Source organism: Taudactylus pleione, unplaced genomic scaffold (assembly GCF_031769625.1).
Source record: "Taudactylus pleione unplaced genomic scaffold, aTauple2 ptg000366l, whole genome shotgun sequence".
Classification (NCBI taxonomy): Eukaryota; Metazoa; Chordata; class Amphibia; order Anura; family Myobatrachidae; genus Taudactylus; species Taudactylus pleione.
The window spans coordinates 10,720,847-10,748,751 of record NW_028284767.1 but is presented as its reverse complement, the minus strand read 5'-3'; the positions used below and the strand labels follow the sequence as shown (position 1 = coordinate 10,748,751).

General features: G+C 41.0%; 1 protein-coding gene across 1 annotated transcript; it reads left to right on the top strand.

Annotated features, from left to right (window-relative positions):
* On the top strand, positions 1-27,905 carry HMBS (hydroxymethylbilane synthase). Its single transcript, XM_088444585.1, has 14 exons — positions 1-168; positions 13,274-13,327; positions 13,630-13,702; positions 13,930-13,979; positions 14,190-14,245; positions 14,432-14,509; positions 14,614-14,691; positions 16,998-17,073; positions 20,120-20,233; positions 20,907-20,945; positions 21,144-21,263; positions 26,029-26,082; positions 26,210-26,296; positions 27,000-27,905. The coding sequence occupies exons 1-14, from the start codon at positions 166-168 to the stop codon at positions 27,171-27,173; spliced, it is 1,056 nt and encodes a 351-aa protein (XP_088300711.1). The 5' UTR covers positions 1-165; the 3' UTR covers positions 27,174-27,905.

The window sequence follows — 27,905 nt, the reverse complement described above, 5'->3', positions numbered from 1 at the left end:
TCGGAACGGAAAAGACGTACAGCAAGATGGCAGCCACCGCAGGCAGCATTAGGCTAAGGTGACCCGCTGTTACCGGGATAGAATATTATGCCGGTTCGTTCCTCCGTCCCGTGTCTTGCTGGTACAGAACACGGCAAACCCTGCTAGTAGCCTTTAGCAGTGAACATGGTAAGTTAGTTGTAATAACCGTTTGTGAAGCGATGATTGGTTGCAGCGGTGTGCAGCTGTCCTGTGATTGGTTGCAGTGCTGTGCAGCTGTCTTGTGATTGGTAGTTGCTCTTGTCACACACTTCAAAAAAATGCTATTGTGATATGTCATCAGAACGAGCAGAACTAAAGTCATCCCCTGAGTGCCAGGGGCACAGTATTTTCCAACATTTCAGTTACATGCACTTAGCTGTCTGTCAGTGTGCCGTATATGTATGTATATATGTGTATATAGATAGATACAGACAGGTAGAAGCTGATAGTGCTCATCTATCATCTCATCTAAGTCGTTCATCTCATCTAAGTCGTTCAGGGTAGGCACATCAATCATCTGCAAACATGCTGAACCTCCATGTGCGCACCTGAAAAGGGGGCGTGGTCATTGAAATGGGGGCATGGCTATAAGACGCATCCCGTTTTCGATACTCTTGGGGGCGTGCCCGGCACTTACAGACACGCCGGGCATCCCCCAAGCGCTGCTGACAGGCAGAATAGATGCCAGGCGCTGACTGGGTCACCGCACATTTCCCCACACGCGGGACACTGCGACCCGCGGGTGAAGACTGCACCCGCAGGCTGTCTTAGCGGGGCAGTGAGGGTAGGGCGCTTTTTGCCCTTCAGAAGGAGGGCAGGGTGCTCCAGAAGGAGGGCAGGGCGCGGTGCCCCGCTAAAACAGCCTAGCGGGAACGCTACTATGGGTACCCCCGAATAGCCCTGGTAAAAGGTATTTGGGGTTTTTAAATGGTCTGAATAGGTGCTATTTAGCATCTTTCAGCAAGTGGTGAAGAATAGCGTTTTGCTACTTTTTTGGGGGGAGATAAGTATTCCCATCAAATTTGGGGTACATGAAAATGGATGCAACCATATTTTAAAGTTGCTAAAGCATAGTATTAAAAAGCGCCAAAAACGGACCTTCAGCAAGCACCTGCAATCAAAAATACGCCTCCCCCATACTTCCAGACACCCCCAAAGGCTATTTTGCTAGTTTTTTTTTTGTTGTTTTTTTTTTTCCCGTTTTCTGACGCAGTTAGTGTCTGGGGGGATGTCCAAAGGGTGCAGGCTGGTTCCCGAAACATTGCACTCCAAAGCCCCAATTCTGCACTTTTTCCGCCGGGTATTCATAGGCAATACTTTTTCGCCTATTACATTGTATTGTGTTATCACACCGTTGAAAAGATGCAGAAATTGAATACGGGGGATAAATGAAATTGGCGAAAATGACATCATCGTCGAAAAAGTATCGCGGAAGCGGACTTTTCGCTTCTAATTGAATACGACCCCTAGTGTTCATTCTAGCACCTTGCACCTGTCTCAACCTGTGCAGTTCCTCTTTCCTGCCTGGGGTGTCGCTGTCTGCTCTCGTGCTTCTAGCACACTCAGCTGATGCAACAAACTATATTACAGACCAGAGTGTGCTAGAAGCACCAGAGCAGATAGTTACACCACAGGCAGGAAAGAGGAACTGCAAGGATTGTGACAGGTGCAGGGTGCTAGAACGCTAACATCTCTATCCTGCTGAAAACTATTTTGCAAAGCGAATACTAGCTTCAGGGCCATCCTAAACGAAGTTTTGTGTTGTTTTGGTGGAGTTGAAGGACTTAAGCTGGGTACACACTGCAATAATCGGGCTGAACAGCCAATACTCTGCTTCCTTGTCCGATTATTGCATACAGCACCCGAGGCCGACTATTGTTTCAGAAGCAGTCAGACCTGCTCCCAGTATCAGAAGTGCTGCACGCAGTTGGTTGGTCCCGTTTAGCAGATATCATGCCACAAATGCAGTGTGTACATGATCTTTAGGGATATTTATCACTCAGATTAGAATGATAATTAAGTAGTGTGTACTCTATATCAGATGTTCTGTGGATCATTTCAGCTTTCCAAACAAAATAGTGTACCATTCCTGTAATATGTCAGATGTGTACCTAGGCTTAATCTAGAACACAAACATTCCTTGGATGCTTTGTTCACAAATCCACTGCATCTCTGATGGCTGTAATGGTCACATGCAGCATTCCTCGATCCTCATGCTTGATCTGTTTCTTGTAGGCTGAGCCTGTTCCTGTGCCTGTTCTCAGGGAGCTTGATATTTTACAGGGAAGGGTCATAGATCTCAATTCATGAAATAGGATGAGCGAGTGACACTGCTGCTTAGCATATTTTGAATTGGGTTTACTGATATGTGTCTTATGAATTGGGGACGATGCCCTGTGGCATAGTATGAATTTGGGGCACTGCTATGAAGTGTATTATGAATCAGGGGAACAGACGTGTGTCATATTATGGATTTGGGCTGTTGCTTTCAGGACCCAGTCTATGACCTTGATATCTAAAATCATTAAGATATTTACAGTGCATCCGGAAAGTATTCACAGCGCTTCACTTTTTCCACATTTTGTTATGTTACAGCCTTATTCCAAAATGGAATAAATTCATTTTTGGTCCTCAAAATTCTACACACAATACCCCATAATGACAACGTGTGAAAAGTTTTTTGGAGATTTTTGCAAATTTAATAAAAAAAATAAAAAAAAAACCTAAGAAATTACATGTACATAAGTAATCACAGCCTTTGCCATGAAGCTCAAAATTGAGCTCGGGTGCATTCTGTTTCCACTGATAATCCTTGAGATATTCCTACAGCTTAATTGAAGTCCACCTGTGGTAAATTCAGTTGATTTTACATGATTTTGAAAGGCATACACCTGTCTATATAAGGACCCACACTTGACAGTGCATGTCAGAGCACAGACCAAGCATGAAGTCCAAGGAATTGTATGTAGACCTCCGAGACAGGATTGTCTCGAGACACAAATCTGGGGAAGTGTACAGAAATATATCTGCTGCTTTGAAGGTCCCAATGAGCACACTGGCCTCCATCATCCGTAAATGGAAGAAGTTCGAAACCACCAGGACTCTTCCTAGAGTTGGCCGGCCGTCTAAACTGAGCGATCGGGGGAGAATGGCCCTAGTCGGGGAGGTGAGCAAGAACCTGATGGTCACTTTGTCAGAGCTACAGCATTCCTCTGTGGAAAGAGGAGAACCTTCCAGAAGGACAACCATCTCTGCAGCAATCCACAAATCTGGCCTGTATGGTAGAGTGGCCAGACGGAAGCCACTCCTTAATAAAAAGCACATGGCAGCCCGCCTGGAGTTTGCCAAAATGCACCTGAAGGACTCTTGGAACATGAGAAACAAAATTCTCTGGTCTGATGAAACAAAGATTGAACTCTTTGGCGTCAATGCCAGGCATTATGTTTGGAGGAAACCAGGCACCGCTCATCACCAGGCCAATACCATCCCTACAGTCAAGCATGGTGGTGGCAGCATCACGCTGTGGGGATGTTTTTCAGCGGCAGGAACTGGGAGACTAGTCGGGATAGAGGGAAAGATGAATGTAGCAATGTACAGAGACCTCCTGGATGAAAACCTGCTCCAGAGCGCTCTTGACGTCAGACTGGGGCGACGGTTCATCTTTTAGCAGGACATCGACCCTAAGCATACAGCCAAGATATCAAAGGAATGGCTTCCCAGCCAGAGCCCAGACTTGAATCCGATTGAACATCTCTGGATAGATCTGAAAATGGCTGTTCACCGACTCTTCCCATCCAACCTGATGGAGCTTGACAGGTGCTGCAAAGAGGAATGGGCAAAACTGCCCAAAGATAGGTGTGCTAAGCTTGTGGCATCATATTCAAAAAGACTTGAGGCTGTAACTGCTGCCACAGGTGCATCAACAAAGTATTGAGCAAAGGCTGTGAATACTTATGTACATGTGATTTCTAAGGTTTTTTTTTATTAAATTTGCAAAAATCTCAAAAAAACTTTTTACACGTTGTCAGTGTGTTGAATTTTGAGGACAAAAATGAATTTATTCCATTTTGGAATAAGGCTGTAATACAACAAAATGTGGAAAAAGTGAAGCGCTGTGAATACTTTCCGGATGCACTGTATATTAGTTTTAGGGGGTAATTTATCTAAGCTGGGAGGGAGATAAAATTGTGAGAGATAAAGTACTAACCAATCAGTTTCCAATTTACATTGCAGGCTGTGTTTAAAAAAAAATGATAGGAGCTGATTGGTTGGTAATTTATTATTTAAAATTGTATCTCTCTCCCAGCTTTGATAAACCCCCCCCCCCTTATTTCTTACATTATTTAAGCTGGGTACACACTGACAGATATATTGGCCGATGAATTGATCAGACAATATATCTGGTGCCCGTCGGCCAGTGTGTACCAGCGATATGTCTGTGAACAACGTCAGACATATCGCGTCGATTGTACTGCACAAGCGATGGACAGATATATCTGACCATCGGCAAGTGTGTATGGGCGATCAGCCGACCGGTCGTACACATGCAGCCGCGGGAAGGGGGGGTAGACTCCTGGCCAGCGGGACCCGCGGCTGCCTGGATGATGATGGTCGTTCAGGGTATATGAACTACAATCATCTACAGATCACTCGACCTTTACTCAGCAAAGAACCTTTACCTAATGGCTTGGAGGCTGTAAGAAAATTGTGTCCCTGGGTTTAAAGTAATTTTCCTTATATGGCACCCCGATATAGAAGATTGTTACAGCCGTTGTGTAGCAAAAGGAAAACCTTTCCAATCAGAAGCTATTACAGCTGCTGTTGCGGTGACCTTGGATGATAGTTGCTGGCTGCTTATTTTAATTGCGTGGAAAGCATTGACAAGAAGGAAGTGTATATTGACTTCTGTCATGTGAAATCAATCTTCTTATAGGATTATATTTTACTCTGCAAAGCCAGCAAATATGTCCTCTTTAAATGACCATATTTAATTTAAATATATATAAAATATATATTCATATAAACTGCTGACTTATTACGCAGTGCTTTACATGGAGGGGATCATGACACAAGGAAATGACATACAATGACACATAATAGACACAATTATAACAAAATGTTCCTGTATACAAGCAAATTCTTGGCAGTTTCACATCATTAAATTGTGCGCATGTAGCAATCTTCTCCTTCTCAAGGCAGCCACACACTGCAATTATTGTCCCGATCAGCTGATAATTGGCTAATCGGACCGATAAGTGCACAGTGTTAAGGGCCCCATACATCTGCGACGGATCGGCGTGATGTAGCGATCCTGCAACCCGGCATCGCAGGATCGCTGAAATCCAACATGTTGAATTTCACAGATAAGCCAATCACTATTAAAAAGTGATCGTGATTGGCAGATCGGTGAAATTTAACATGTAGAATTTCACCAATCCTGCGACTCATAGCAGAGCATCGATGCCCGTCGATTGGCATTTCCGATCCCATCGCTACATTGCGACGATCCGTCGTAGATGTATGGGGACCTTTTATGTCCACAACTGTACAGCAATTATCACTTTGTTGGGTATAAGAAAGCTTTCAGCATCCCTGACAGATGCTTAAATTGCTGCTTGGATATGACGGTGGATATACTGTACTCCCCATCAGACAAACAGACAAACTATCTTACAGTGTATGGCAAAGTCAGATAATTGGTGTAACTGATGGTGAGCTTTATCTCAAGATATATGGCCAGCATTAGAGATAAGGAACAAGTTCTTCAGTATATTCTCTAACTCAGATGGGACAGCTGGTCTATGCTGTACTCTGATGCTTCAGACTGCAGAGCATTGCAAAATGCTGCTACTCGCATATCTGCAAGTAACCTGTTTTAGTTCCCAAACACTTCCCAAAGGTTGATGTAACTATAATTAGTGCAGCTAAGTAGGGTAGCTGTCTAGGGAAAATGCCCATTTTAAACCATGAGCAATTTGAGGATTTTTTTTTTTTTTTTTTATAAATGGCAGCGTGACTGCTCCAAATGGGTATAATTCATCATGCAGAGGCAGTGGTCAAGAGGTCAGAGGCACTTTTTGGATTTTAAGCAGGAGGTGACCTCTTAACCAGATTAGCTTTGAGTTCCATTTCCTGGCGCATCCTCCTCACTAACCAACTCCTTTTCTGCTATTCCACAGAAAAATAGATCTACAGCCATGGCCAATGACACAAGTATTGGTTTTCACAAAGTCTGCTGCTTCAGTTTTTATTATGGCAATTTGCATATACTCCAGAATGTCATGCAGAGTGATCAGATGAATTGCAATTAATTGCAAAGTCCCTCTTTGCCATGACAATGAACTTAGGCCCTGATTCAGAGCCGGACGCTCTGACCAGAGCGCTCGCTCTGAATCAGGGCCCTCCTCCATTAAAATGGAGCGTCCTCCTGGACGCTCGTATAGCTGTGGGTCACCACCCACAGCATATACGAGCGTCCAACAAGATGGTCGCGATGGTCTTGACCATCGTGACCATCGGACTTGCGAGTGAAACCCTGTGGTCGGGTTTCTCAACCACAAGCCCAGGAGTGATTTTGGCTCTATCAGAGCCAAAATCACTCCCACTGACATCACTAGTGATGTCAGTGTGGCCGGCTTCAGACGGTAGGCGTTCCCATGTGAACGCCTCAGTCTGGCAGGCACGCCCACCAAAGGGGGCGTGCTGTCAATCAACATCGACAGCACGCCCCCTTTGGTGCGAGACCCGGAGCGATGGAAAGTCCTTCGCTCGCCAGGTCTCGCGCATGACGGAGCTCCCTCCGTCGTGCGCATGCGCAGTGGGGAACATCAACCCACTTGCGAGCGTACTGCCGCTCGCGAGTGGGTCTGAATGACCCCCTTAATCCCAAAACATTTTCACTGCATTTCAGCCCTGCCACAAAAGGACCAACTGACATCATGTCAGTGATTCTCTCGTTAACGAGGACAAGGCTGGTGATCACTCTGTCATGCTGATTGAGTTAGAATAACAGACTGGAAGCTTTAAAAGGAGGGTGTCATTGTTCGTCCTCTGTTAACCATTGTTACCTGTAGGAAACACATGCAGTCATCATTGCTTTGCACAAAAAGGGCTTCACAGGCAAGGATATTGCACCTAAATCAACCATTTATCGGATCATCAAGAACTTCAAGGTGAGAGGCTCAATAGTTGTGAAGAAGGCTTCAGGGTGCTTAAGAACGTCCAGAAAGTTCCAGGACCGTCTCCTAAAGTTGATTCAGCTGCGGGATCGGGGCACCACCAGTGCAGAGCTTGCTCAGGAATGGCAGCAGGCAGGTGTGAGTGCATCTTCTAGCACAGTGAGGCGAAGACTTTTGGAGGATGGCCTGGTGTAAAGAATGGCAGCAAAGAAGCCACTTCTCTCCAGGAAAAACATCAGGGACCGACTGATATTCTGCAAAAGGTACAGGGAATGGACTGCTAAGAACTGGGGTAAAGTCATTTTCTCTGATGAATCCCCTTTCAGATTGCTTGGGGCATCTGGAAAACAGCTTGTCCGGAGAAGGAAAGGTGAGCGCTACCATCAGTCATGTATCATGCCAACAGTAAGGCATCCTGAGACCATTCATGTGTGAGGTTGCTGCTCAGCCAAGGGAGTGGGCTCACTCACAATTTTGCCGAAGAACTCAGCCATGTATGAAGAATGGTACCAAAACATCCTCCAAGAGCAACTTCTCTGAACCACCCAAGAACAGTTTGGTTATGAACAATGCCTTTTCCAACATGATGGAGCACCTTGCCATAAGGCAAAAGTGATAACCAAGTGGCTCGGGGAACAAAACATTGAAATTTTGGGGCCATGACTCCCCAGACCTTAATCCCTTTGAGAACTTGTGGTCAATCCTCAAGAGGTGGGTGGACAAACAAAAGATGCAGAAGAAGCAATTCTGTAGGGGGTGCGCAACACCTGCTTCCAATCCACTACACAGAAAGGAGAGTGTCGCCACACTCTTATTAAACCTATAAATACAAGAAAGGCCTGGGTAGAGGATGGCGCTGGATATAACAAACCTATACACATATAAATTAAAACTTGACCAATGTGAGAGCTGCTGCTAAACTCTCGTATTTTCTAAACTCTCACCCCTATTACATTTGGCCCATAGTGTAGTCTTTTATGTGGTTCTTTACTTGGTAATTTAATGACATATCACATGCGACCATGGTCAAATTTTTCCTCATAACGGATTCAGATCGTCCTGATATACTCCACAGCATGTATGCCAAAAAAACACATAGATACAAAATGTTCTTAATGAAGAGACAACTGCAGAAGATCCCTTTCTATTTAATGATTCCCAAGGGGTTTGAAAAATAGAACGTACCCCAACTTACAATGTAGCAAGTGGGGGATATTCACATAGGGGTATCTTTATCCTTTCCACTCCCTTATTTCAAGGATAGACAAGTCAGAAGAATAGAAATGGAAGAAAACCAATATAGCAGCGGTTTTCAACCGGTGTGCCGCGGCACACTAGTGTGCCGTGGCTGGTTGTGAAGTGTGCCGCGGGGCTGTCAGAGCCACCAGGCACATTTTACTGTACTTCATCCCGGGCCGCTGAGCTCCTCTGGGAGACTCAGGTGCGACCGGGTAGTGACCTGCAAAGATGTGGCGGCGTGACATCACAGGTCACGCACGCCGCGTTGTCCACTGCCCTCCAGCCCGCTCTGCCAGCCAACGCCCTGCGCCAATCAGCCAGCCCGCGCTCTGTCCAGGCAGGCTCTGCAGCCTGCCTGGAAGCCCGCCCGCACGCGATCCTGCTGCAGTGTGAGTGACAAGGGGGGAAGAAATGTGGGTTTTGTGGGGACCAGACATTTTTATTCTTCTTCGTGGGTACCAGCCATAGTTTATTTTTTCGTGGGAACCAGTCATGTCATTTTTTTTAGTGAGAACCAGCCATATGTTATCCAGCCATATATTTGCCTATTTAGTGGGGAACAATGTGTTTTTGTTTTGTTTTTTGTTTCTGTGGGGCCAGCCATAGGTTTCTTTTTCTGTGGGGCGCAATGTTGGGTGGTTGTTTTTTTTGTGGGGAGCAATGTGTTTTTTTTTTTTTTCTATTAGGCCAGCCAATGGGATTGTTTAATTCTTGTGGGGGCCAATGTAGTGTGTTTTTTATTCTTGTGGGGGCCAATGTAGTGTGTTTTTTATTCTTGTGGGGGCCAATGTAGTGTATTTTGTTCCTGTGGGAACTAATGTAGTGTGTTTTTTCATAGTCCGCGCACACCGCATCGCCGGATAGTGTGCCTTGGCAATTTTAAAATCTTGTGTAGTGTGCCGCGAGTTAAAAAAGGTTGAAAATCACTGCAATATAGAATGTGTACCCTACTTACATGCAGGGTGGTATAACTCTACTCATCAAGGTTTCTTTTCCACACCTTCCTGATTCTTATACAAAACCGTCCTCATATGTGGTTATCATATACAAATAAGAACAAAATGGAGTATATGTCAAACAAATACGATACTATATAAATATACAGAGAAAAATGGATATTGGCATTGAGGAATAAAATCGACCTGTTTAAATGGAATCAATGGGGTCTGGAAGTCCACAATCCATTAACAGTAAGAAATTCCAGCAAATATCTCCAAGTGTGTTGTAAAAAAGTCCCGTGTTCCAACGCCTTTCGATCCGCTGCTGCGGGTCTTCCTGAAGGTGTGTGGGACAAGTCACAGAAAAGCCTTCTTAAATACCCTAAACAATCTTCATCAATTTGTGTATAGGACTTAATTAACTATATAGCCCCTACCGATGTATATATCATATATCAATGGGTGCTATTTACCATTTAATATTACTATACACATTTTCCTTCCATGTGCTGCTGTCTTCACATAACTAATGACATAATATGCTGGATACTTGTGGACCAATCAGTAATAGTTCCATTCCGTTTCACAAAGCATGAATTTAACAGACATCATCATCCACCAATCACCTGTGTATACAAAGCATTTCCGATGGTGGCCGGTGTGTTTGTGTCCACAGGAAGAGAGGGAGATATGGAGATGTGTTGCCGTCGTATATCAGCGTTTCCGGAAGTGACATCCTAAATCAGCTGGCGCACTTCCGATATCTGCCGGGACATTGTTTATCTGTTGCCCTGGTAACCATGGAGGTGACTTTTTTCGTAATCTTACGCACTCCCAATGTCGGGGAGAACTTGGTATCTCCATTGTCCAGGTAACCATCTATCAATTAAAAAAAAAAAAAAATATATATATATATATATATATATATATATATATATATATATATATATATTCAAATGCATCAAAAAAAAGTATACAATAAACTCCACATGATAATTAAATAAATATAGAAGCACTCCTCAACCCGGAGGTGAGAGATTGTGAATCCAACAGTATAAATAAAATATGTAAAAAAAAATGGGGGAAAAACATGACTAAGAACAATATCCAAAAGCGATATAAGTATAAGAAATATATAATATCAATAGTATATTTTAAAAAAAGATGACCATAATATCATTAGTATATTTAAAAACCCACAAATTCTGACAAACACCAAGCATTGACTAGGCAAGAATGGGCGGCCATCAGTCAGTATGTGGCCCAGAAGTTGAGTGACAGCATGCCAGGGCGAATTACAGAGGTTTTGAAAAAGAAGGGTCAACACTGCAAATATTTGATTCTTTGCATAAACTTAAAGTAATTGTTAATAAAAGACTTTTAGGGGTATTCAATATGGGTGCGATAACATCGTTTTTTGCGTTAATATCGCACTTTTTAACGTTTTTGCGTTAATATCACTTGTTTTACTTTTACACCCTATTCAATTTCAAAGACTTATCGCAGTTTTGACAAGTCTTTGATAAAAAACGGTGATAACTTTTCACCATTGAATAGGTGTCGAAAAAAAGTGCAGAATTGGGGTTTAGGGGTGCAGGCTTAAAAAAAATAGCCTGCACCCCTGAGATTGACATTTAAAAAAGAACTGTGTCAAAAAAAGTTTAAAAAAAAAATAGGGACACCCCAAAAAATGTATGTAAAAATTGGGGTGCAAAAAAAAATAAAATTGTTAAACAATAGGGAAATAGGTTCAGGGCTATTCTGCATGTATGCGGCAGATGTTTTCTAGAATAGAATTATAGCGGCAGGTGCACAAATGCAGAATTTAAAAAAAAAATACTTTAGGGACACCAAAATATGCTAGTACCCATTTTCATGTACCCCAAATTTGATGGGACCACTTAAAAAAACGAAAAAAATAACAAGTGCTCTTCTGCATCACTTCTTCAATGTCGGGGAAAAAAGCACCTGCTGTGGCTATTTAAATCCCCGACTTTCAATTAAAGGCTAAAACGGGGGTACCCATAGTGTTCCCCCATGTTTTTACAACTTTAGGGGGGTCTTACAATTATTTTAAGGAAAAACTCGTAACTTTACGCAAATCCAACTTCGGAGTTTCCCGTTTTCGTTAATTTGATATTGAATACGGGGATAAGCGGGAGCGCGCGCCATACCTTTACGCAGAAAAAGACTCCGATATGAAATGTTAACTTCGCCAGGGAAGTTAACCTTTTCATATTGAATACCCCTCTTTGACACTTATGAAATGCTTGTAATTTTACTTCAGTATACCATAGTAACATCTGACAAAAAGGTCTAAAAACACTGAAGCAGCAAACTTTGTGAAAACCAATACTTGTGTCACTCTCAAAACTTTTGGCCATGGCTGTATATGCAGATCTGCCTCCCCTCTATCTTGTTCCTCATTACTAACAGAACATGCTGAATAATGGATAAACTTTTCCCATTTTAATGCATATGTGTGCTGCTTCTGCGGAAACATTCCTATGGTATCTACTATATCTGAGTTATTAGAACATTTAGACATCATGCACACTTGCAGCACATGTGACTGGCATTGAGAACATGTTACTGTGGCAACCACATGTTTCTTTGCTTAGCAGGCACATGCAAAAAATCTGAATCTAATAAATAATAGGGTGACTAGTGACTACGCAGAAATGCAGGCATTAAACTGGCCTACTCTAACATATTCTTTAGTGTGTTATCCATTTTGTCTACTTTCAGCAATAGTGACTGATATGCATGTCTTTCTTAATAGAGATGGTGGCATTCATTTTGGAAGCTCAGCACTCTGAGGGGTGTTTCCCTTATGAGCACAGATAACAGGGTCTCTGTCATTCATATGGTTTTGGTAAAAGAAAGTCTAGTCTGAGCACCACTGATAACATACTTTGAGCATCCATGTTGAATTATTTTGAGGGGCGAGGTCCCAGAATACTATCTACCCCCACCCCCTGGCCATTCAACTTATCAGTGTGTCCATAGTGTCCTAGTGAAATTCTATAAACTGTCACTGTAACAACTACAGCTTATGAGAGAGGCTACACACGTGTGAGACAGTGCAATTGTTAGCCATGGACAACTGGAAAACAAAGGTAAAAGATGGTATTTATGTTAAAGTATTACATGTATATCCTACTTTATATTCTACCTTGTATGTTTATTTTACTGTGTCTTTCATATAATAACAATATGCAACATAATGTTTGATATTTTAAAATAAAATCAGAAGTGTTGGGGGTAGCAGGTAGTGGTTGGACAGCAGGCATTGGAAGTATCTGGAATGCTCGGGATTTAAGGTTCTTCAGAACGGTTATTATATTACTTTAGTGCACTATGCCTAAAGTCCCATTTAGTGACTCCTCTTTCGACACTCGCTGGCATGTGTCTCCTCCATCACATTGTTTAACACTGCCCCTCATACTAACTGCAGGAAATAACAACATTAGGTGATCGGGACTGTCTGTGTGACCGAATAACCCATCGTCAGTAATCATTTAATAATTATTATTATTTAATGAACTGTATCTCTGGATAAGCGTTCCTTTGCCACTATATACTATATTTAATTCAATGATTTTACTGGATAAAAAAAATAAAGAAGGGACATAGTTGGGATGTTAGTTTATTCAGTTATTTAATTAGAAAAATATATTTGGTCTTTAGCAGTGATTAAAAAGCAATGGGATTTTTATAATGACAGAATAATGTGGCTGTCCCTGTTAATTGAATTATCTTTTCAAACCATTGGATGATATTAAAAGGATCTCAAGTGTCTCATGTTATAGGGGTGATGTACCATCAGAACGTCACACACTATTCTGAGGACCTGTATCTAAGTGTGGGGGTTATGTGTGTATTTCTATCCCGCAGGATGGAGCAGGGCAGAAAGGAGGCATCATCAGAGTTGGTACCAGGAAAAGCCAGGTGAGCCTATTCCTATTTTGTTTTGTTTTTTAATCTGAATGTTTATATTGTAATCCCGGAGAAGATGAAGTGGCGTTCAGTTATCCAGTAACATTATAGAACTTGCACAAGCATTTGCCCTGCATAAATACGGACCTTGCATAGTTTAGAAGAATTGGTGTCGCTGCTATATCTAAAAAGTATTCCTCAAACCAGTCTCCAATTTATAAAATTTAGAGAAAAAAATGTAATTAAATGTAAAAATAACTCTTTTGATTGCTCTGTCAGTTTGGTAAATGTACTTGTTAAACCTCTCCCTACAGCTGGCGCGCATCCAGACAGACAGCGTGGTGGAAATGTTGAAACATAGGTTCCCTGATGCCAAATTTGATATTGGTAAGATGCCAAGCTTGATATTGTCATAGCTGAGGTTATAGTACAGTCACATTAACACTTTTTTTTTAACGGTTCTGCTATAAAAATATTATTTTATTGCTCTTACTTTCTCCCTCTCCCCTTCCCCCTGCCTTACTTTCATCTACTCTCTTCTCCCCCCACCTTGCCCACCTCCATTTTTTTTGTGTCTGCAAATGTGACTGACACCTCTCACCTTGCCTTTCTAGTTGCCATGTCTACAACAGGAGATAAAATTCTGGACACTGCTCTGTCTAAGGTTAGAATGCTTCCCACACAGATTTACTTGTGACTTATTGGGGAATGGAACCATTTTAATATAGTTGTGTGATATGTATTGTATGTGACTAGTACTACTATTCCTCTGAGTGTTTGAAGTATTGCTGTCCGTCCATTTTATTCATGAGTTGAGTCATTGTTGAACTGAGAATTAGAACCAATGTGTAGTTTTCTTCCTACTTCCCTACAGATAGGAGAAAAGAGTCTATTTACAAAGGAGTTGGAGAATGCTCTAGAGAGAAATGAGTAAGTTGTGGTGAGAGGGCTCCAAGTTGTAATAAAATTATTCAAGTGGGCTTAAACTTTGTTAGTATGATCATATATTATATTGCCCACCTCTATTCCAGCGTGCCTGTAAATAGTATGTCCCCTTTGCTGAGTCAGCTGAATGGAGAGCCTCTGTATTTCATTCCAATCTATGTTCTCTTTCAGGGTTGATCTTGTTGTTCATTCATTGAAAGATTTGCCAACCTGCCTACCTCCTGGTTTCACAGTTGGAGCTGTGTGCAAGTGAGTGCCTGATTTCCTCAGAGGCCTCCTATGTGAGGTCAGGAGAGACACCTGCTGTTTTTATAGAAATTGTGATCCCAGTTGTTTCCTATCATTTTCTGCAGACGTGAAGACCCATACGACGCAGTTGTTTTCCATCCTAACACTGTTGAGAATACGTTAAAAAGTTTGCCTGTGAATAGGTAAGGTCTTTCAGGTCACTACTCTTCACAGTATTTGATTATGGGCCTGATCCAGAGATGTACCCCACATTATGTCTACAGTCACTATGGGCCTGATCCAGAGACGCACCCCACGTTATATCTACAGTCACTATGGGCCTGTTCCAGAGACGCACCCCACGTTATGTCTACAGTCACTATGGGCCTGATCCAGAGGCGCACCCCACGTTATGTCTACAGTCACTATGGGCCTGTTCCAGAGACGCACCCCACGTTATGTCTACAGTCACTATGGGCCTGATCCAGAGACGCACCCCACGTTATGTCTACAGTCACTATGGGCCTGATCCAGAGACGCACCCCACGTTATGTCTACAGTCACTATGGGCCTGATCCAGAGACGCACCCCACGTTATGTCTACAGTCACTATGGGCCTGTTCCAGAGGCGCACCCCACGTTATGTCTACAGTCACTATGGGCCTGTTCCAGAGACGCACCCCACGTTATGTCTACAGTCACTATGGGCCTGATTCAGAGACCGACCCCACGTTATGTCTACAGTCACTATGGGCCTGTTCCAGAGACGCACCCCACGTTATGTCTACAGTCACTATGGGCCTGATTCAGAGACGCACCCCACGTTATGTCTACAGTCACTATGGGCCTGATCCAGAGACGCACCCCACGTTATGTCTACAGTCACTATGGGCCTGATCCAGAGACGCACCCCACATTATGTCTACAGTCACTATGGGCCTGATCCAGAGACGCACCCCACTATATGTCTACAGTCACTATGGGCCTGATTCAGAGACGCACCCCACGTTATGTCTACAGTCACTATGGGCCTGATTCAGAGATGTGTGTAATTTTACGCAGAACGAGCAATTTTTTCTGCCTATTGTACATGCGTCAAAGTGATTGCCTTGTGATTCACAAAGTGAGTGACAGCTAGTCCCCGTTTGGGATGGTTAGAAAAACGCATAGGTATCTTACCGTTTAAACGCAGACACATGTGAGATGAGCCAGTACTATTTTCTTTACATGTAAGAGTAATCACATTTGCAGGTGTGCTGTATTGAAGATTTCCCTTTGCTGGGCCTATTTCCTATTCACATGATGTAAGCGTAATGACACAGACGTGTACATATTAGATACATTTCTCTGGGACTGGAACACAATTTTTCATATACCTTTCACTTTGGTGTTACACAATTATTTAAATACTACACTGTTAGTATTATTTGTTTATATTTACATGTATTCCTAAGAAAAGGAAATTGCTTCACAAAGCTAAAGAAGAAATCACAAGGACTGAGCTCATGGAAGTAATCAAATTTTGTTTATTACTAAGTCCTCAGTTACTTTGCTGACGCCGGAATAACGATATGAGTGTAATGCTACTTAGAGCATTTTAACTGTGCGGGTCTTATAACTTCAAACATACCGGTAATTGTCATGTTTAAAGTTCTAATATCCACATGGTAAACATGCTGTACGTAGCATTAGAACCGTGTCTGGATCTTGGCCCCGGCATTGTCATGGTGACACTGACAGCACTGACCACATACCGGCTGACTTAGCAGGCAGTACATTACACTCATATTTCTATGCATATCCTTCACTGTACATGTACTCCATATGTTTGTGCCTTTTTGATTCAAAATGCTTCTCTGTGCTGTAACATGGAATTATACAATTGGTTAATTTTTGAAAGGAAAAATCAACTAATCTTGTGTGATGTTTCAACATTGTTATTATGCTTTGCATCAATGCTTCCTGTTTTGTTAGAAAGTGCTTATTTGAAGTGATTTAGCTGCTAAGCCATAATAAGGTTGAGTCTACCATATCCAAATACGGAATATTTTTAGCATGACTGAGATAGTGAAACTTTTGATGGTTCAATGTACACAAACTTTACTAAGGCACACAATTATTAAAAACAAAAGTATAAAATTACCTATAGGCTGTGTGTATAAGGTGTATATGAAACATAAATGAATATCATATATGTACACAAACTTTGTTTGAGCCACAAAATTATTGAAACTATTATATAGAATTACCTTCAGGCTGTGTGTATAAGGTGTATATGATTCATAAATGCAATTTGTGTTTAGATTTGGGCCCTATTCCTAAGACATTTCAATATGGTATGCAATTATTCCAAAATCCGGAATATTCCAATATCCAAAATACCCTTTGTCCCAAGCAATTTGGATATGGGAGACTCATCCTGTACCATATGAGAAAACATTGGGCTTTAAATTGCAATGTAAGATCATAACATCTGTGCAAATTTTTTGTTTTTGTTTTGTTGTTCTAGTGTAATCGGAACAAGTTCCCTTCGTAGAGCTGCCCAGCTAAAGAGAAGATACCCTCATTTACAGTTCAAAGATATTGTATCCTTGTCACGTGAAGGAAGGCAACATGCTACTAACAAATTTAAACATGCAATTAATTTACACAACAGTATGTTCAATTATTCAATATGTTGCAAATATTCTGACTGGTGCATGGGTGATTACAGTCTAAACTGTATCCAATTTTATGAAAACACTAATAACACATTGCCGCGCTGGTTGCACTAAATGTACCATTTAATAAAATACACATATGTAATACATCATAAAAAAACAGAACACACATTTATGTATGCCTAAAATCAATAAATCAATTATTTATATATATATATATATATATAAAATTGATTTTAGGCATACATAAATGTGTTCTGTTTTTTTATGATGTATTACATATGTGTATTTTATTAAATAAATATATATATATACATATATATAATGTTTGTTTTTTATTGAATAAATCGCACCATGGATTCTAGTATTGGACTATCCTATTGTTTTTAGATAAATAAACAGGAATCTAGATTACTATGTATCCTTCTATCTGATTCATTTGTAACATCACAAAGTCCCCGATAATGTCTAAATGCTGGAGCACCTGTGATAGTGTCTGCCACACACACAGCCTGATTTCTGTAATAGTAGACTTGTATGAGCTTCACAGATCGCAAATTGCAACCAAAAAGTGATTGGAATTGTTCAATCAGATTTTCCAACATGTTGGATTTCACAGATCAATTGAGTCTGTTACACTCTAGTGGTTGTGGTCTTATATTTATTTGTACAATACATAACTTGTATATTCAGGGGCATATTTACCAATTATTGTGACTTTGACCTGATAATTATAATTCCTCATCACCACATTGCAGCAATAGGAAATTTAAGTTTCACCCGAATGTAACAAAATACGCATGCTCCGATAGAATCCTTTGTGTGCGATGTGTAGGAAGTAAACTAATCTCTAATACATTCTCTTTACTTCCATGTTTGGACCTCGGCCTGCTCCATTGTGCATACGCAGTCTTCAGACCACTCGTGTGAGCGCACAGTACCAGGGAGTGATTATTCTGGAAAATATGGTGTAATGTAACCCATAGACTACAATGTCTAACACCATCTGAAGATGACGTGTGTGTGTGTGTGTGTGTGTGTGTGTGTGTGTGTGTGTGTGTATATATAGGTCAAGTTCAGGCATTCTGGGTCATATTCTGGAAAGCCCCATGGGGGCTGCTTTTGTAATAGAAAACTGGGGACAGCAGCAAAGATCTCCCCCCATATATACTTAATATTCGCTACAGAGAGCCTGTAAAAAGTTTTAATTGCTTATGTTATTTAGGAAAATATTTTTATTCTTTTATGCAGTTTCCACACCTAATAAGTGACACATTTTAATTGTGTGTATGTATATGTTTTATTGAGATTTACCACGGTTTCTGTTTGTTTTTACTAGGCAATGTTTCACAGTGCTATTCGCAGGGGGTTGTAATATGTTTTGATTTGTTTTTTCTAGTTTCACAAACTGTGCTTTCTTTGATCTGTATTCATTAATTTGCATATAGTATAGCAGTTGTTATTGTACTGGACAGGATATACAGTTGCAGCCTCTGAAAAATCTGTATTTTACCTGTAAGAACCTACTTATCCATCCTCACCTAAACTTTATTAAAAAAAAACAAAAAAAAACACTTAATTGATTTTTACATTGTCATTGTTTAATTCAGCTATAAATAAGCCAACATAAAGTAAATTCCATATCAAGTGTAGAAGGTATTTTTTCAGCAGGTTCTTCTATTTACGTGCAGTTCACTATTTGATCATCAGGAGAGAGCCATTGTCGGTTTGGTTTACAGCAGTCAGATCTGTGCTAATCCCATGCCACGGAGAAAAGACCTGCAATGATCTAATAGAGGAAAATGTTGCTGCACATCTGTCTGTAAGCAGTTCTAAGTCATCAAATTAATTGGAAGACAATCACTCTACAGTGAGCAGAATTATATACAAATGAAGAACACAGAAGGCAATAGCCAATCTCCCCAGGAGTAGGTATGCCAGCCAATACATCCAAAATTTAAATTGCACAATGTGCTGAGAAATTTCAGAGAACCAGATGCTCCATCAAAGAGGGCCTCTGTCATCACTGTAAAGTTTCAGAATGGAACCGTATATATGATGACTTTAATGGGAGGATATTCTACAACTAAAGCTTGGCAGCAATTGGATCATGCAAGAGAGGAATAATGCTCGACACCGAGCAAATTTACAACTGAAAAAGAAAAGTATCAAGATTTTACAAAGTCAAACTCCAGAACCCATTGAGATGCTGTGATGGGATTTTTAGAGAGCTGTCCATAAATAAATGCTGCAAATGTTAATGAACTGAGAGAGTGCTGTAAGGAGCAGTAGGACAAAATTCTTTAAATAAGAGCATGATACAGATGAATGAAACAGAAAATAATTTACTTCATATTATTGCTGGGTAAGTTGGTTCTGATAGCTGCTGAATCATGGGGGGTGCACTCTCGTAACCGGGGCTAGATTGACTGGGTGGCACTTTTCGCAATTTTTCATGTATTTAAAGGGGCCGCTTAGTCAGCTTAGCCCCTGGCTTCTTCATACTAGCATACTTTTTGTTATTAATGCCAAATTAAATCTTTTATTGTGATTTATTTTTCCCTTTTACCATAGACTTATTACAGTGTAGGGTTTATTGAGGACTAGATGATAGTTCTTTATTATTATTATCCCTAATTTATATGAAACCACCATGTGTCTGTAGTTCCGTATATAGAAACAATTACATTGAAAAAACAATCTCGTCACTATACCGTCTAAAGGGATAAACTAAACCGTGAAATAAGATTTTTTAAAAATTACAACTTTTGTGAGTGCTGATATGTAAAAACACAATTTGTAAGATGTCCTTTTTGTTCTTTTTACATGACTCTTTTCACATTTGCAATCTGTTGTCTCATCTGGGATTAATGAAGTTAGTTGTGCAGTGCACAGTCTATATTTTATAGTGCATCAAATTCAATCAATGTTTGCAGAGCTGCTTGTTTGCTCCTTACATTGTATTATTCAGCGGGGTAACTTAAATACTCGTTTGAAAAAACTGGATGAAAAAGAAGATTTCAATGCCATAATTCTTGCTGCTGCTGGGCTGCACCGCATGGGCTGGGAGAAACGAATTGGCCAGGTGAGATCAAGACTCGTTATGGACTCTTAAGGGGCCTATCCATTAGGCGACCTGAAAAACTGAACGACTAGCGTTCAGTCCTTCAGGTCGCCTAGGTGCGGTGCCCGCACAGAACGGCGTTCACTGAACGTCATTCAGTTCAGGAGACCGACTTTGAATGACCTCCTATCTGCGAACCTGACGATCGTCTTCTAGTTGACGAGCATGTTCCACAGATAGTCGACAAGGACCCAGCATGCACGCGCATCGCTTGTCCTTGCCGGCTATCCATTAGATGACTTTTTGAATGATCAGACCAGAACCAGGAGGTTTGGGTCAGATCGTTCAGAAAGTCGTCTAATGGCTAGGCCCCTTTAAGCTTGGAAGAAGGTGCAAACAAATTGCTGTTCGCACATGATAACGACTCCAGCTTAAGTATTTACTGCAACTCTTGTAGCTTTGAAAAAAGTAAGAAATGTTTTAGATTAATTGCTACAAAAAGAGAACAGAAACTTATAACTGAGTGAAATAAATGTAAAAAGCGAAAAAAGTGGTGGAACATACATGGAATTCCTTCCCAGATTGTACTTTTATCCATAAATCAGAAATGACTGAGCACATCGGAGGAAATAGAAGTTTGTAGAATGGACATAATGCTTCGTTTCAGCTTTTTAATTTGTTTTCCCTTCCTTAGATCTTGTCACCTGAGGAATGTCTCTATGCTGTGGGACAGGTAAGTAGTCACAGACTCTAACTTAATATTTTCTATTCTAACATCATGTCATTCTTTGAATATAAACCTCTAGAATAATATTCAGGATGGCTATCTATTGTAAGCACAGCATCTGTTGCATTGTGCTTAAAATAGAATGCTGTGTTCAGATAACCTCACGTTATGGCCTAATGTGTAGGTTGCTTTTTGTTTTTGCAGGGGGCACTAGCTGTGGAGGTTAGGGCCAAAGACCAGGACATCTTGAACATGGTGTGTGCTTTACAGGACCCTGAAAGTGTGTTACGCTGCATAGCTGAAAGGGCATTCATGAGAAAACTGGTGAGTCTAGCTGCTTCTACAGGGAACACCAAATATTTTATCACTTTTCCTGATCACTGAAAGACCATTTATGTCCTGCTTAGTAGGACGTGTATTTCTATTTGGTTTTTGGCAGTCGGCTTGTCCTCTTTACCCTACCACACTAAAACTAGGCTCTCTGACAGTCCTTGGCTCAGTGTGGCAGCCATATCGATTCCCAGGAAATGTGTTCTGTTATGAAACCAGTGGTCATTTAGAGGAACATTGTGCAGATCTGGTCTTTAGAAAATTGGGCAAAAGAATACAGCTTTAGCATATAATATCTCGTATAGTGACACCATGTATGTATAAATAATGCTTGCTCAGGTGGTACAATTCCCCCCCCTCCATACTACTTTTGGCTTTTAAATATAGGAGCTTATTCACGGTCAACCTGGTAATTTGTGGTACAAAAAAACATCCTAGGAATACAGTTAAACATGGGAGCCCAATACCTAATCACCGGGGCTCATGGTCAGATATTCAGATAATTTCTCGGACAGTAGCCAAGTGCTAAAGCATGTGTTTAAATAAAGGGCTCTTAATGTATAGGTTATATAGGTTAACATGCCATTTAGAGTGCTTCCCATTATCCCTTCTTTTAGGTAATTGTTTTTATTTTTTTAATTATACTTTTGCATTAATATTCTCTTCAGCTCAACAGATTTAAACATATATTACATGTAGATTACTCCTAAATCGCTATGAAAATTGCAGGTGTGTGTAAAAGTGATCAAATCAATCTATTATAAGAAAATGTGTAGTAAGATTATATTGTAACACATAAAAATAAACAGACGTATAGAATGAAACAAAACAACATACAGTATGTAATGCAATAACCATAAATAACTCTCCCAATGCACTGGGATACGGATACAAAGGCCAATATAAATTGGTTTTCACATATGTTCTGAGAGCGAGAAAAAAAGTCTCTGCAGGAGTTAATTAACTGAAATATCCCATTCTCCATGATCTATGATCTCCCTGAATACTGTCCGTTCAGAGTTGGTAAGGTTTAATTTACAGTATGTTCTTAGAGAGCTGAATGAATACTCCCATCTACAGAGTATAAAGATAGCAGTGTTCTGCTGGTGTAGTGTATATGAAATGTTTGGTCCTTATTGGTATGGTGTAGTTCAATAGATTGCGATCCTCCTGTGTTAACCGGTGTCATCCTCCACTTTCTCCTGTGAGGTGGTCACTAACTGGAAAATGCTCGCCGGTTTGAGTTCTTCTTTCTGATCTTAATCCTAGTGTCCGTTTCACATTGAGTGTGATTCAGTGGTGTCAGCAGGTGCAAGGTAGCTTCCGACAATTGTTCACACAGCTGGAGAAGTCTTCCTGACTGTATAAATTAAATTCTTTGTATGTTTAGTTCAAAGTTACAATATATGAATGTAGTGTATAGTGCTCTTACCAACGCGTTTCCCCTCTACTGCGGGCTTCGTCATTGAATTGCAGCATGGAAGATGGACTATGGGTCTGATTCAGATTAGTACATAAACCCGATGGTTTACATGCAAATCCGATTGTTTGGGGTCTGCACATACGCAGAATGGGTTTTGCAATATCGCTCGCAGTTCCCCCAAGCCGCAGCATAATTGCCTTACTGCGACGTTTGGGGGGCGTAGTGGGTGGCGTGTCACCTGTTTTCGGGGAGTGCCGAGGCCAGGGTCTGCGTTGGTGGTTGCAGATTTCCTGGCCTCGCAAGCTGCCAGCCTAAGTAAGCTGAAGCTTATTCAGACTAGCCGGATCTGATTCAGCATCTATGGACACTGCATCTGATCGCAGTTGCTGTCAGGCTTCCTATAGACTCCTGCAGCACTTAAATATTTTCTGAACGGTATTGCACCTCCGCTTCCTTGCGGCTGTGCAATACCATCCACCTTTAAATCACGCTCTGTCGGCCTTCACAGGATACATCCGGGTGAATGATCTCTTCACCTGGAGGTATGCCTGCAGTTGATTGACTGACTGTTGGGAACAGCTGGAGATGGACCTAATGGCTTCCAGCTAAAACTTTTTACAACCTACTTCTCTAGGGGACCAGAACTTGAGATCCACAGGCAGTCATAGTAGATTCCATGTCGATTCTGCAGCTTTAATGCTTAGCGTACATCTACCACTACCACTAACGTGTGCTCAAAAAGGTCAAGATGGACCGAGTAACTGTTAGTACCGCGCTGGCCTCAACGATCTTGGTGCACTGATGTTCTCAGTCTGCCAGTGTAAACTCCTTGGCCTCTTCCCACTTAGCCAGGCCACCCTAAGCCAAGGACTGTTCTTACATTAGGACTTAACTCTGTGGGATTTAACAATATGGCTGCTAAGGCCATGATCCTTCGAGCAAAAGGGATTTTGGAATCTGTAATGCACACAATAATTAAGGGTAGGAAGCCTGTTTCTTCTAGGAATTATCACAGGATCTATAGAGCATATGTTATCTGGTGCCAAGGCAGATGAGTTGTATTACATGGTGGTGTGCGTCTGGCTTCCCATAAAGTTCAAATTTCATCCTGTTCTGTTCTTTCAACGCCAGTTGGCCAATATTTCGTAAGCCCAGCCCTTCCTTCAAGGTGTGATTCATGTGCAGCCACCACATAACCCACCAGTTCCTTCTTGGGACCATTTGGTACTCTCTGCCTTACAAAGTTGCCTTTTGAGACTTTGAACAGGGGAGACTTCCAAGTATCTCTCATGACAGCTGATATTTTTGATGACTATTGCCTCTTGGGTTTCAGAGTTAGCAATGTTATCCTGTATGTCGCCATATTTAATTTTCTATCAGGATTTGGTATTGTTGCCTAAAACCTTTCTTCCAAAGGTGGTTTCCTTCTTCCACATAAACTCATAACCAGGATATTGTTCTTCCTGCATTTCTTCAGGGTGCAAATCTTTGTTCCTTGCTGGAGGTAGTTTGAGCTTTATGAATTTATGTTGATAGATCGGCATCCCTAAGAAAGACACTCAATCTTGTTGTTTACGAAGCTAATAAGAGGTTACCTGGCCACAAAAGTTGCTGATCACCTAGTGGCGCATTCATCCTGTTCAATGAGGGCCTCCTGAGTTGTGCGACGTGCCTTCTGAGGAACAGCTGTTGAGAGTGTTCCCACTTTCGTACCTTTTATTAAGCTTTATAGGTTCAATGTATATGCAACCAAGCTCGCAGCTTTAGAAACAAAGAACATCCCTTGAGTGTGGAGTTTCATTTCCTCCTAGTTTTGTTTGTTGAACTGAATTCCTGTGGGATGTTAGACGCTTGTGGGATGTAGAGGGAAGTAGTTTTAGACAATTCTAGTTTGTGTTTACTACTCAGATGGCACAGTCTACACCCCAATTGTCACCCAGCTGGATTGATAGAAACTGATTTAACGTAGAGTACTATTATTAACAACAACAACTGTGCCTCTATGCAGCTTTCTGTTTATAAATGTGCTCCTGTAGCACCACTCCTTATTCCTGTTTTATGATTTTGTATTCCTGTTTGCACCAACCCTGCAGAGAATGGCAGGCTGTGTCTAGCAATGAGGCCAGGAATTGGAGCCTTTTATGTCCCTTTTAGTTTTGGGTGGAGATGAAAATAAACTGCACATTTATACTTATGAGGGGTGCTTCCTTCCACTGAAATTCAGTGTGTCACCCAAAGAGATCACTGGTCCAATCCTATAAATGCTTTATTGTACTGATATGCTCCCAATGCCTTTAGTCTGTGATCTCTTCGTGCATGCGAATGGGAAGTTCATACGGAAGGGACATTATTACCTCTGTTTTAAATAGGTCATCAGCACCAGCATTTGTTGTCGTTGGATATAATAGAGCAGCCTTTTTTTCTAATATGTATAACAAAACAATGATCCATGTCTCTCCCAGTTTATCAATAGGGTATCACCCATTGTGTAAGACAGAGGCACTTTGCCTGGGTTTTATGACCTTCTGTAGTAATGTGTGACTGTCATGTAGGATGGATGTGGCACTAAGCTAATGGGCACCCATCTCACAGATTTCTGTTTCCTGAAGCCCAGCCAACCCATTCATTTTTCCTTTCATCATAAGGATTTTTGTACTTTTAATTTGATAAAGAGAAGCTTTTTGATCCTGTGTCTACATGGTCATACCTTACATTAAGTCCAATAAACCTTGATAGTATACCTGTCCTTCAACAACCAACCAGTTACGTTTTGGGGGGGAATTGATGTGGCCGAACTAATTGTATTGAAAGTAACTTGCAAGAATATTGCCAAAATGCAGTTTTCCTGCTTTTACCTATTCTTGCTTTATGTAATGGTTATAAAATAAATACTGTATATATTGTGTAGAATATGTTACAAAATGTGCTGATAAAAATTTTTGTTCTACGTTTTACTGATCAATCACAAAAATGAGAAATTCCGCCTGGTCCTGAAAGTAGAATGGCCATAGGCATGCGCAGAAGCCGGCACAGGGGTTTCCGCTTCGGCACTTCCCCCTGTGCCAGGTGATAGACTACCCCGTCCTCCCCTCCCTCCAGGACATGCACTACTCACCTGGTCGCATAGTTGAGTAGTCTGTGTCCAGGTGGGAGGAGAGGGCGGGTAGTCCATGACTCGGCGGAGGGGGAAGTGCCAAAGCTGCACCCCCTGTATTTGTTTCTGCTCATGCCTATGCTTGTGACTATGAAGTGGTCTAATATAGAAAATTATCAGTCTACCATCTGTAATAGAATAGAACACAAAAAAATACCTCATGTTGCTTTTATTTTTCTTAGGAGGGTGGTTGCAGTGTACCTGTAGCTGTGAGTACAACTATCAAGGATTCTCAGGTAATAGTTTGTTTAGAATTGTTGGAAATGTATCATATAAATATTTCATGTTTTTCTTTCTTGTTTAATATGTTGAGTTTCTTTATACCACTTAAACATATATTAACAAGCCACTGCTTCTCCCCAGCTGTACCTCACTGGAGCAGTTTACAGCCTTGATGGTTCAGACTGCCTGAAGGAGACGATGCAGAGATGTATAGTGTTCCCAAATGAGGTGAGATAGTGGCTAAACAGTTCTTAAAGGGCCACTGATCCTAATATACAAGTCAGTCTAAAGTATGAACGAGTTGTTATGTTTAATATTGTATATTCTCAGCACTTCCAATCTCAGGCTTGTCCATGACACGGGAGATGCACATTATTCTTAGATGCAAATATTTGGATCACTAATAAGTACCTGAAAATTGTTCTTTAATATTCCGGTGTATATAATATGAATTTACCTGTGAATGTAATTAGTAGTTCTTGTGAACCAGAAAAATTATTTCCACATTTTTTTTAAACACTGGTGTACTTTAGTTAGTCTAGTAAACTACCAAGCCTTCTCTGGCACATTATAGTTGGTGTACTTAACCACCAAGCCATTTATTTATTTAAAAAAATTTGGCATGTGACTTTTGTTTGTAATACTACTCCTTTACCCAATAGTTCTGCTTGAATATGAAATCCCCTCCCTTCTTTCTCTGGCTAGGTCCAGAGCTCCACCATCCTGGTATAAGAGTTAAAAACTACAGCTACGATAATGAAATGGTTTTCAATTCTAATTTTGGGAAGGAGGTTCACTTCAGCTTGTCTTTGTTCTCAGCGTTGCTAACAGAGCTCAATGTATACTGCCATCGATGAGGCCGTACAGGCCACAAATCACATTAGTTTAGTGTGACTACTGACTAATCCACACTTTTGTTTTTGTCCACTAGGAAGTGGAAGGACCAAATGATGATGGCCAACATGTCGGTATCACAGCACTTGGTGTCCCTTCGAAAAGTCTGGCATCTGCAGAATCTTTGGGAACTGATCTTGCAGATCTGTTACTAAGCAAAGGAGCCAAAGATATTCTAACTGTGGCAAGACAACTAAATGATGCCAGATAATTTAAGCACATTGGAAGATCCTATTCGGATAGGTCATTTTTGGTTCCACCTAGGTTATGTTGTCTCTATTTTGTGGTATATTTTTATTCTCCATGCAGAACTGCTTTCAAATCCTGCTAAGGGTGTTGGGACTATGCTGGCAGGCCTCCCTTGGTTCTAGAATGATTGGTCCCACTACATTTAGTAATCTACTGGCAGTGATGCTTGCACAATAGTAAACAGTAAAGTACAGTTGAGGAAGACATTAGGGCATAGATTCCCTAGTAATACCTCTGACAAATGAAATGTAGTGCATTTATTTTGCACAAAAAGGAATATTTGAAATCATTAGTATCACATTGTATAAAGGACTACTATAGATGTAGCTGGGTAATGCATTACACTTCCTTCTTATTGTGGCCATTTATTAGGAGGTATCACAAATAGGCTGCTATACCATTTATGCTGCAGAAAAAGCTTATTGTAAACCGTTGTGGTTCAGGTAATTCCAGATGCATTATGGGTTGAGGATCCGATAAGTCACAAATTACTTTTTGTTTCCATGAATGTCCTATGTTTAAAGAGCTGTTTTTTGCTAAGTCTGTTTTACAAGGTTTATGTCATCATTAATTTTCTGTCCCACAGGTGGGGAAAAATGAACAACTATTGTTTCCCAGATGTCTGTGTAGCCAAATCCTAATTAAAAAAAGATTCTTGCCTTAATTGTGTTTCAATAAAAAATTTAATTGCTAG

What these genes read in the sequence shown, in the direction of transcription:
- HMBS (XM_088444585.1), top strand. An exon ending in TGATGCCAAATTTGATATTG is followed by an intron (nt 13,703 to 13,929) that starts GTAAGATGCCAA and finishes TTGCCTTTCTAG; the next exon opens with TTGCCATGTCTACAACAGGA. An exon ending in ACAGTTGGAGCTGTGTGCAA is followed by an intron (nt 14,510 to 14,613) that starts GTGAGTGCCTGA and finishes CATTTTCTGCAG; the next exon opens with ACGTGAAGACCCATACGACG.